We start from the raw sequence: 12,266 nt of genomic DNA, 5'->3' as shown, positions 1-12,266 counted from the left end.
CTATGGGCAACATCTCAACTACTAAAAACCATTAATGTCCTCCTTTGTCTTTCCTGGGTCTGCTCCATCCCTCAGGTACAAATGAACAAGATACAAATTGTTCCAAAACGATCCCTGACTCACCTTTACCTGCAACGCACAATCTGCACATTTATAAGCCCTCTCTTTATTGGATGAGTTAGATCATTACGAGAAGTCAATTTATATGATAACAACTAGTTACTTGCGGTGACTTAAACCGCTCTGGAATTTCACCCCTTCGTTTGTCTCATTATATAAACATGCTGGTGAGAGTCATACATGTTCTCTCAGCTAAGTTTGAGCTTCATGCACGTGCAGGTAGAAAGCACAGGAGACTCCTGGATATCTCACTGAAGAGTGCTATGCTCTTAAGGCACGCAATATAAACAAATAATCACCTTTAGAACTTAAAGGGGAATTAATACCCTTAATTTAGCAACACTCCTGTTGTTGTTATTACAACTGTTCACACACTTAACAGTGAACACAGGGCCTGATTCAGATAGCGCTCGCGAGCGGGTCGATGTTTGGCCACTGCGCATGCGCACGCCGAAGCCGGCTCCGACGTGCGCATGCGCGAGACCCAGCTAGTGTCTCGCACCAAAAGGGGACGGCTGTCGATTTTGATCGACAGCTTGCACCGTTTTGGAGGCGGGCAGGGGGGGTGGCTGGCCAAACGGAGGCGTTCCCGACGGAACGCCTGCCGTTTGGGGGCGGCCCCACTGACATCACGAGTGATGTCAGTGGATGAGCTTCCGGCTCTAATAGAGCCAAAAACTCACTGCGGGAACAAGACACTACCTCAAGGGTCTCGTCGTAAGCCCCGATGTTCGCGATGGTCGCGACCATCACCTGGCCGCTCGCAATAGCTGTGGGTGGTCACCCACAGCTAAGCGAGCGGCCAGGAGGCCGCACAAAAAAAAACGCCCTGATACAGAGCGAGCGCTCTTTCAGAGCGTCCGGCTCTGAATCAGGGCCACAGTTTTTTTTCCGTAGTGATGTGTGCTCTCAGCAACTAGTCAAGCAGAGGTCTTTGACCATTACAAAAATGGCTCAAACAGGATGGATGCCTGGAACCAGGTTACTCCCAGATCCCTTCTAAAATGCCTACTTTGGGGCAATACTCACCCATTTTGCGTAAACTCTGTCCCTTTTGAGGCCTGCGATTCAGGGCTGTCTTGCCAAAATCGGGACGGTTTGTGGGTATAACTTATGGTTACAGATGGTTAGGGAGGCCAATCCCGGGTCATTTTTTAAATCCCGGTGTTCGGGATTGAAAAAAAATCTCAATCCCGGGATTGAGTGAATCAATGTCGTAATCCACAGCACACAGACTACAGTGCGGGCGAGCCCGTCTGTACAAGGGGGCAGCCGCACAGCCGTAGGAGGCCTGGGCGCAGCCTCTGAACTGACGGAACCAGTGCTCATTGCTGCCCCTGGGCTGAAGACAAGTCACACATTTTACTCCCGAAAATTTTTTGCCCTATATCCCGGGATTTGCCCACCTCTATTTGGACTTCATTTCTTTCTTCCCATAAACCAATACAGTGAATGTAAAATTCTGTTTTCTCTGGCTGTATAATTATATCTGGTTAATCTGCTGCTTATCTGCATTACTGCAAAGTAAACTTGTAAAAATAGTATCAGCTATAATTTAAGAATATCAGCCCGATATGAAAGTGATTATAAGGATCCTCCTTGTGGAGACGCTTCCAGCTGGTCCTTCCTCGTTGTTTTGCAATTAAAATAACCCACCGTAACGAGAGGTGGGATTCAGCATCACAATGTTATTCTGTAATTAGTTGCGATAATGTTTTGTTTGTGTTTGTGTGCATGAGAGCGCTCCTGAACATGTAGGCATGTTGACTGCTATGACCCCTGAATTTACTGATGGCTCTCGACCACGCTCTCTGTTGTCAAGTATCACAGTTCATCCATTTGCACATGCGACTGTTTACAATAATGCTGAAAAGCTGCAGAGCTAAGAAGTTTACGATAACATTAAAAATCCCAGCCGCTGGATTGGCTGAAGGACAGGGCTGCTTTCCCGGGAGCTTCCTGTTTTGTCCACATTCCACAGCGGAACACCACACGGCAACAGCTCAGCAGTTTTCGGAAATATTAAGGAAATAGAGTTAAAACCCCAAATCTTTTCAGCATATTTTTTGTTGGCATAAGTCTTGTGACTCCAGTCTGAGCAGCTGAACTTTCTATATCATTAAAATGTGATGGTGACCCTTCAACCTGCGACACTTAGCACATCAATAACCTATAACATCTCTTCTTGCCTGGAGCATGCAATACACAGTAGAACACACTGCAACATACAGTGGAAACAGCCATTTTTCTGGGCCTTTTAGGTCACCTGGAAGTAGTGATATCTTCAAGGCGTAATGACAAATTCAAAATGGCCCCCTCCGAAAGAGTTTCCGTAGTAGAGAGGCAGCTGTTCGGTGGGAGTCGGGACGAGTACTTTTAGCCATCAGTCCGTTACTGCAGGGGTTCCTAACCACTGTACTCAAGGTACACTAACAGTCCAGGTTTTAGGGATGACCATACTTGAGCACAAGTGACTTAATTAGTACCTCAGTTATATTGATTTAACCATCTGTGCTCAACCATGGATATCACTAAAACCAGGACTGTTAGTGTGCCTTGAGGACCGAGGTTGGGAATCGCTGCCTTACTGGCATAATGCAGTGAATCGCTGGCAACCATGATTCAAGACTTTTTACGTCTCAGTCTCACTATAGGCTACTAAAATAGGCTGTAGTCTCATGAATATTGGTTGAGCCCACAGATTAAAGATAATTAAACCTAGTGGTGGATCTTACCTAGGGGCTGCAACAGGGGCGTTTTAAGAGAGGCGGGCGCCCATGTGCAGCCTCCGTTTGGGCGCCCACCTCTCTTTCAGCGCAGTAGATTCTGGCTTAATGTCAGAATCTACTGCACATGCGCGGGTCTCCGGAAAAATGGCACCACCGCCATTTTCCCTGTGATATTTTTGCTGCTCTACAGCGCCGGTCCGGCCCTGCAGAACAGCACACCGGAGTTTACGGAAAGGAAAGTATAACTAAATATGGTTGCAGGGAGTGCAGTGTGAGCCTGTGTGCATTGCACACCCTGCACCCATTATAAATAAGTTCCCAGTTCGTGTTCAACATCAGTATATTACTCAGCACTTTACAGTTGGAATTGGAACTATTTCGTTTGTGTTTTTTTTCTTTTTATTTTATTAGTCAGCAATAAATCTTTTTGTGGTGCCATTTAGTAAACTGATTTTTCTTATCAGTTATTAAGATTGAAAATATGTGAATTGGTATTATAAACCAGCTATATATGTTAGAAATTATTTTTAAGGTATGTTGAGTACATTAAAAAGATAATAGAACAACCAACTTCTTTTATTCTAATTAGCGCTCAGATTATTATTATCCTTTATTTATATGACGCCACAAGGGTTCCGCAGTGCCTTATAAAGTACATAAGCAGTTCTTCACAGTACAAACAATGCAGGACAAGGACATGGTTTGTACACATTGCTACATTAGCGATGGTAACACTTACATAAGCAGCAGGGCATCAGCAACCAAGTGTTAGGTGGCGTTCGGGGAGTGAGGAGTAAATGATAGTATAAGTAGGGGAAGGAGAAGCACATGAGAGAAGAGGGCCCTGCTCGTGAGAGCTTACATTCTAAAGGGGAGGAGCAGACAGACGAGTGACACAGAGAGGTTAGACAGTTAGCATAGGACAGAGGGCCTGATACATTACAGATCGCAACTTGATCGCGTCTGTGATTACGCACGCTGTCTCACTGCGATGGTATGCTAATCCATTGTGATCGCTATTCTGTCGCAGCACTACACATGGACGCCCACCTTACCTTACACACATCCGTAATGTGTAGCAAGACTGCATATTCACTACGATCGCAGTGGCTAGTTCGCGGACTGCTATGCATGCGCAGATCGCAACCATCGGCCAATTGCGTGAGTAATCGCAGTTGCGATCGGTAGTGAACCAGTCCCAGGGTGTTAGGTTGAGAGCATGAAGGCTATGATGGGTCTTGAGGGCCCGTTTGGAGGTTAGTAGAGAGGTGGAGAGTCTGATAGTCAGCGAGTTACAAATCTTGAGCTACAAAGTTCAGAGTCATAAAATTATGGGCCCCATTTACTAACGAACGAAAATACCAGCGGAAATTTAAGTTTAGTATCACTGTGACACAAACGAAAATTCCACTGGTATTTAGTAATACTGTACTTACCCCTCCGGCGAGGTCCCGCAAAGTCAAGCGAAGTCCTCGCCCTCGGCGGGGTCCTCTGCTGGCAGCCTAACGCTGCCAGCGACGGGGCTCCAGTGTTATGCGCATGTGCGACAGTCCGTCTGCGCACGTGCATGACACGGGGACCCGGCAGTACCTGGAAGGCTTCGCTGAAGCCGGAAAGACACCGCCGGGTCTCCATTGCCGGCAATGGGGCCCGCAACGCTCTCGCCATCTAAAAGATGGCGAGAGCGATGCTGTAAAAACAGCGATAATCTAAGATTACCGCTGTTTACTAAATACAGAAAGATGGTATAACCCCTTTAGCGAGTCGCTAAATGGGTTATTTTTCGTTAGTAAATGGGGCCCTATATCTTTTAGCAATTAGGATTTTTTTTTTTTTCAACTGTGTTAATTAGTATTTCAATAAAGAAAAAAGACAACTTCAAGTAATCATTATAAATGCAAACAACATTAATAATGTTCTATTTCTTACCCTGGTCCTGGGATTGGCAGATGGAAAGTGTAGCGTACAGAAACAGAACATGATTTTGCACAGTGCAGAGCCTGACATCCGTCCTCGCACTGTAAGAGAATATTTGCATTACAGCCCTGCTTCGCAGAACACATTATTTACTTTTTGGCAGAGCTTTCTCTACATTTACATCCCAGTAAAGATAATAAGCCGTAGCATTCCCATTAACCATGCATCTGGCAAACATATGGAATGCACACTGGGAACTGGGATAATTTATTAACAATGCTATTGTGCTGTAACCCATAGCAACAGATCACATGTTTATTATAATCTTGTAATGACTTTGTAAGAAGACCCCTTGGATATGCTATTCTAAAAACTTGTTCAGTGGTCCATAGGACACATGACTTGGGGGCCCATTTATTAAGGATCGCATTTTGCAATGCGATCATACCGGCCGAATGTATGACCCGGCACATGCACGGAGACGGGCTCCGAAAAGAGCCCATCCCTGCGATGTGACCGGAGCGCATTCCGGGCTGCTGTGCATGCGCAGTCCCGCGGACTGCACATGAGCCTCCGCTCTATTATTATACATCATTAGAGGTTTGTCTTCTTCACAATATTTTTGCCTGATATTTATTATTTAATTATTATGCAAGATATAATAGGATTGCCTTGAATAAACTAAGGGTTTTTATATTATAAAATGGATGGTTTTTTTCTTGTTTTTTTCTTGTCTATTGAATGTAATTGTACACAGGTGTTAACAATAGATCAGATTAGATCAGGTATATATACAAGCCATGGAGGCTCAATCAACCATATGCTCCTGAGGAAGCTGGGCAATAATACATCCAGCGAAACGCATTGAGCGCTACTTGTCTATGCTGACCAAGCTCTGGTAGTTTTGTGGATACCTATTCTGTGGACTTTGATTCTTTTTCCCTTGGAATTGGCAGAAACAACGGAGATCCGGACACTTTGCAAGAACCCATTCTTATGCAACTACAACGCTGCTAAGGGACTTATCATCTGTGAGAAGGTGGAGTACACATTAACCCAATTTGTGCAAATTACGCTGCCCAGGGATTGTGTGACATCCATTACACTTGGATCCGGTAAACCTATGTTGCCTTAAAGGGAAGTTGTAGTCCACATAAATACGGAGTTCAAGACTTTCTAGGACTTTCACACCGTGAGCTATAGGTCTTAGGGCCTGATTCAGACTCACTCGCAAGCGGCTGTCCCCTCGCAAGTGGGTCGATGTTGTGCACTGCGCATGCGCACGACGACGGGAGCTCCGTCGTGCGCATGCGCCAGACGCAACGAGCGAAGGACTTTCCTTCGCTCGTTGTGTCTGATCAAAGGGGGCGTGCTGTCGATGTTGATTGACAGCACGCCCCCTTTGGTGGGCGTGCCTCCCTGACGGGGGCGTTCCCAAGGGAACGCCTACCGTCAGAAGCCCGCCCACTGACATCACTAGTGATGTCAGTGGTAGTGATTTTGGCTCTGATAGAGCCAAAATCACTTCGGGCCTTGCGGTTGAAAAACTCAACCGCAGGCTCCGGCTCGCAGTGGCCATGGTCGCGATGGTCAAGACCATCGCGGCCATCAAACTGCACGCTCGTATAGGCTGTGGGTGGTGACCCACAGCTATACGAGCGTCCAGGAGGACGCTCCATAATTATGGAGGGCGGCCCTCATTCAGAGTGTACGGTTCTGAATGAGGGCCTTAGTCCATACACCTAGTGTGCATTTTCATACATTGCTTCACCTTTGGAGATTTTATATTATTATTTTTATGTGTTAATAAATATGTGATTTTTCATTTAACCATCCACTTTCATCATACAATTTTTTTGAGTATTTAGCGCTGGTAACTTTGTTATATATTTGTTTATTATAATATGTCTACCAACACTACTCTGCTATATGTTTATTTGAATCTTCATTAGTCTTTGCAAAATTATAAATGTATGATGAGAATTATTTATTGACATTTATATAGCGCACACATATTCCACAACACTTTACAGAGAATATTTCACATCAGTCCCTGTCCCAGTGGAGCATAGAATCTACGTACCCTATCATAGGGATGGACATCAGAAACTATTGATGCTCCTGATTCGATTGAAATTACTTTTCCATCAAATACTGAGTTTGCATTGGGTACCAGCCATTCGATGCTGCTTCCGATGGCTGACTGTTAGAATTGAGCTACGAACACCAGGAGGTGTCTGCAACTCAACTTCTGTGCATTTGTGCTAAGTTCTGGATACTTCTATGCACAGTATAACCATTGATGGTTATACCATCGTATGGTTAGGATGCAATGGCTACTTGCCATCGCATCGCATGTTTTGATGTTGAAAGCCCGGCAACTATTCAATGCCAGGCTTCCGATGTCTATCCCTACCCTATCACATGAACACACTAGGGTTATTTTATTGTCAGCAGTCATTTAACCTGCCAGTGTGTTTTTGGAGTGCAGGAGGAAACTGGACCATTCATTTAAAACCTACACAAACACGAGGAGAACATACAAACTCCACACATATAAGCTCATGACCTCAGTGCTGTTAGGCAGTAATGTCTTAGCAAAGTAAAAGCACAAGGAAATATCTGTGTTGCAGTACACAAGAGTTTTCATGCGCGTTTTATTATTTGTTTTTTTGTCAAATGAGTATGTGCGAACATATTCTTAATTCTTGCTGCTGAGTTAAGTTATTTTTTTTTATTATTATTATTCCCGGAAACTTTTGAGACATGAATTTGTCACAATTTCCAAGGTGTAAAGGCGCACATCCACATGCCGACTAGGAAAGACAGTACGATTATGACATTGTTATACTGTACAGTAGTCCCCCGTCCCCAGTAGTGCCTTCACTGAACGATTAGTCGTTCAGTGTAGGCACCCTCCATCATCCCCGAACATGGCCAATCTGTCGTTATCGGCAGACTGACCGGCATGTTCGGCCGATGATTGATGTCGGAAATGACCAGCTGGAGCGCACATCGCTGGTCGTTACCGACACGATAGCGCACGATTAATGAGCGATTGCACAATTACGATGTCGTCATCGTGCAATCGCTCATTAATATCGCCTAGTGGATGTGGCCCGTAAGACATTCCACTTATTCAGCGACACGCCCGGCGCGTGCTGGAGTTATCCGGCAACCATATTGGATTCCTACTCTTAAACGATGATCTCCATTAGGACAGAGACTGAGGTGAATGGTTTAATATTCTCTGCTCAGAGCTGTGTAACATGGTGGTGCTATTATACTGTATAAGTGTATATTGACTGGACATGAACATTAATGGTATTCTGTTTTATTGAATGAATTTAAATACAGGATGATGAAATAAGTATAGCCTCTAAAACAAGGTTAAGGTTTACTATATTTTATTCACAATAAATATTATTTATTAACCTTTATATAGCGCCAGCATATTCTGATATTTACATTGTGACCCTACAGGATCTCAGAAAATAACTTTTCAGGGATTAGTCTTTAAAACTGGGTCCTGAATCTGCAAACCAGGCACCTTCTAAGAACTAGATGGGCAGAAATCCCCCCCTGGGTGTATAATATGTGTATTCTGTCTCCATTCTAATGCAGCAACAGTCTGCCCTGCCCTTCGTCAGTCATGCAGGCTGCAGCAGCTACAGGCGCCTAGTCCCAGTGTCACATCAACGTCCAGTGCGGGTTTTGCCACCAGCCCAGCAGCTTTCTCGCTCATCATTCTATATGCGAGGGTGACGTCAGCTGTGCAACGTCACGGTGTGGGCGTGCCCCGAGCTGCCAGTGTGAATGGCAAAGCCCTGGAAAACCCTTCGCTCTACATTACAGAGAGAGACTACAGTACGACTACAGGGAGAGAGGACGCAGGAGGAGTGCTGCTGCTGCTGCTGACTGAGCCCGGCACTGGAGCACAAGGCTGAGATACTTCCCGGGATCACTGCTCCCCATACAGGACATTCAGCACAGCACAGAGGATATCAGCACCAAGTAACATAGCTCCCTACTAACCACTCAGCACAGAGGACAATACAAGGGATCACTGCTCCCCTCCCCACAGACCTCAGCACAGAAGATACCAGTACAAGGGATCACAGCTCCCTACACACCACTCAGCACAGAAGATACCAATACATGGGATCACAGCTCTCCTACACACCACTTAGTACAGCACAGAGGATACCAGAAATAGGGATTATAGCTCCCTACAGACCAATGAACACAGTGGCACAGCACAGAGGATACCAGAACCAGGGATCACTGCTCCCTACAGACCAGTGAAGAGAGTGGCACAGCACAGAGGATACCAGTACCAGGGATCGCTGCTCCCTACAGACCAGTGAATAGAGTGGCACAGCACAGAGGATACCAGTACCAGGGATCGCTGCTCCCTACAGACCAGTGAATAGGGTGGCATAGCAGAGTGGTTCAGACTAAAGCGGATTTTGGGATCATAGTATTGGGGATCCCGTCTCCAGAATAGGGTGTCACAGCTCCATTTATCTCTCCCTGCCAGGGAGAGGGATTCCCAGACCAGCCCTACCCCAGGCTGAGCTCTACCCTTTGGAGATGCTGAACTGACAGTAACCCCACTATTCCCCATGATCTACCTAATGTTGCTGGAGCCCCACCATGACAAGACCACCACCACCACCACCCCGGAGAAGATGTTCGATGGCTCCAGGAAGACGAGAAGCCTATGGGACGGAGTGAAGCTGGAGGTGGCAGGGGACAGTAGCCCTGTGGTCCTGAGCAGCTTCACCCAGCTAGACCCTGACCTGCCCCCTCTGGAGGTGAGATCAAAGCTTTCATGTTTATGGAGCCTCTAAAGCCCCCCCTTCCTTGTCCTGTAACAATCATTGGCATCATTGCTGCTGAGATAGTTACATGTAATAATTTGTGCACTAGGTACCATTAACCATTTGGGTGCTGGAGGCTGGTGCCCAATATCATCCATACACAAGGAGTCGAGGTCTTGTTTGTATGTTTTCCAGTGAGTCAGGGAAACAACTATTTGTTTTGTTGCTGTAAGTGAAAGTGCATTGTTTGTCCTCTATCTGTAATGGAATACATGTTGAATTACATTTAGGTTACCCATTCTTTGCTGGTTAGCAAACCGGTTCCTTTAGCAGAAAGAAATGGTAAAGCCAATTGCTAGCTCCTTTGGTTTAAAGAGATTTTGGCCCCCCCCCCTGCATCCACCAAGTGTGTTTGCATAGGTGTTACATTTGCACCCTATAGCCCTCCATCCACCCCCTTGATTAGTACGGTTTGTGTTGGCACTGGCATGCGATCGGGTTAAACTCTGGTGACAGATGGAATTTTAATCATTCCGGTGGATTATGGTGGTTGGAAAAACCACATCGATCTCGCATGGCTCGGTTTATTGGGCGGCTTTGGCATCCAGAGACCTGGACTGTGAAAGGGATTTTGCTGTTCAAAGAGAAGAGGGAGCAGACGGATTGTGCCAACTGTAGCATTAACATTGTGCGGCTATTTCCAAGATAATACTGTAGCACATCAGTCTTTGGGAATAAACTAATGAGCAATATATTGTTCGGCGGTAACTGGGGATTGGCTGATGAGTAACGTTATACTGTCAATATCAGTCCTGGCCTTTGTGTGATAAATAAACATTTGTGCATTGATCTCATATGGAAGGGCCCTGGTATCACCAAGCATCTAATAGTTTGGTGGACTTGGGGGAAGGGGGTTCTGTTATAGTCAGCAGATCTAGGAAGGTAATTAAATCCTTTTGTGACACTCCCTTCACTGATTTTGGCAATAATGTTGGTGCCTGCTCAGGCAAATGTATGTCCAGTAATTATTCCAGGCCTCTGGCCATTATTGGGCTGTGTATAGTGTCAAGAAAACATCAGAGACCCCCGGCTATGTTCTGCCTGTGTTCAGGCTCCCTGTTGGGACTTTATACCAACTTAATTATATCTGCAGATTACTTGCAAGTTTTTTTTTGTTGTTTTCGGCGCGATGGGGGGCTGCAGGATGGAAAGATGCCATCAGCTTGGCACGATGTGATCGGTTACCGCTGAACACCCACTGGGCAATGAAGGCAACATTCCATGCGATGAACCCGCCAAGTCTATCCATACTTCCCCCGTAGGAGAGGATTCAGGAATTGTACAGGGAGCAGTTAGGTTTTTAATGTGACTGTCTACTTATGTGACAACAAAGTTATAACTAAAACTAAATATAATTTTTCTCTTGCACAGAATCGGCCTTTGAAGGGTCAGTCCACTCGAAACAAGAGGGTGTGTAGAAAAAAAAAACAAAATAAAAAATAGCATCTTGTAGCGTTTGCAAAAGTCGTTAGGTACTGAGAGACTTTTAATAGGTTCGCCTGCCCCCCCCCCCCTAATGTAACTTACTGTCTAAGTACTGATAAACGCTAATTTATTACTGAACATTATATGCAATAAGTTCACTCAACCATATATATATATATATATATATATATATATATATCTATCCAGAGCCGTAACTAGACTTTTTGGTGCCCTGTGCCATAGAGAGAGCATTGGCACCCGCCCCCCCTTCCCCTATTTTTTTAAATAGGGACAGAAGATAATGCACCTAAAAAAGGGCCATGGCCTCATGGAGAAGGGCCCGGGAAGAGATGGGGGAGGCCAGGAGATGCTGGGGAGAAAAGAAGAGGAAGCTACAAGTGAGAATGATAGTAAACAGGAAAATTTGACAGGCCCAATCAGCACCCCCTGCCCTGCGGTGCCCTGTGCCATGGCACAGGTCGCGCTACCCTAGTTACGGCCCTGTCTCTCTATATATTGTATAATACAAAGACTTTTTGAGCCTAAACTGTCTGCAATTGAGGATAGCCGTCATTGATCATGACATGGGAACCTTAGCTGACATGTTTGTCAATATTACAAAATTGTTTTTTTTTTATGTTGGATCGACTTTCAGTTCAGGTATTTTTTTGCTCTTTAATTATACTAAATATTGCATTATTAACAGTTTGGAGCCTCTGTGCCTGAGGCTAAGAAAGATAAGGTAATGACAAGATAACTCCACAGATGTCTGTGTGATGTAATGCCATGCGTTTGTTCTGCAGAATACAGCTTTTAACTGTTTCCTTTTACTATTTGCAATCTGGAGAGGAGGGTCAGTGCGGCCGGCCGCCCTATGACGCCCTGTTGGGGAAAAATGGGGTAACATATAACAAGCAGGGCCAACAGTCCTTCTAGTATCCCTTAGTGCAGCCTCATTTATCTCCATGCAGAATGTTCTTGCTAGAACGTTTAGGAGATGTAAATATCCCTTCTGCCGACCTGTCTGGATCAATCGGACATTCGGTCAATTGTCCGCGATGACGTAGTTGTCTGACAGCTGGATTTGCTCAGTGATCACGGTGCGTTTTAGCGTCCTCTCCTCCCTACGGCATTTGGCCTGTATTTCTAAGTTCTTTGAATTGTCAATTTCCCCCATTTCACTAATTAATAA

At 45.3% G+C, this 12,266-nt stretch overlaps 1 protein-coding gene across 6 annotated transcripts in view; it reads left to right on the top strand.

Moving 5' to 3' along the window:
- RALGDS (ral guanine nucleotide dissociation stimulator) overlaps window positions 1-12,266 on the top strand; it is a 145,337-nt gene that overhangs the window by 90,253 nt on the left and 42,818 nt on the right. For 3 of the 6 annotated variants that reach the window (XM_088462523.1, XM_088462301.1, XM_088462295.1), the window contains exon 1: window positions 8,532-9,583. The exons of 2 other annotated variants lie outside the window; for them this stretch is intronic. In XM_088462523.1, coding sequence (XP_088318649.1) covers window positions 9,392-9,583 — 192 coding nt within the window. In that variant the 5' untranslated portion in view covers window positions 8,532-9,391. Of the gene's footprint in view, window positions 1-8,530; window positions 9,584-12,266 lie in introns of those variants that run through there. One more of the 6 variants, XM_088462584.1, reaches the window with a different exon arrangement.

Source organism: Taudactylus pleione, unplaced genomic scaffold, assembly GCF_031769625.1.
Source record: "Taudactylus pleione unplaced genomic scaffold, aTauple2 ptg000003l, whole genome shotgun sequence".
NCBI lineage: Eukaryota > Metazoa > Chordata > Amphibia > Anura > Myobatrachidae > Taudactylus > Taudactylus pleione.
This window is presented reverse-complemented; position numbering and strand designations above follow the sequence as displayed.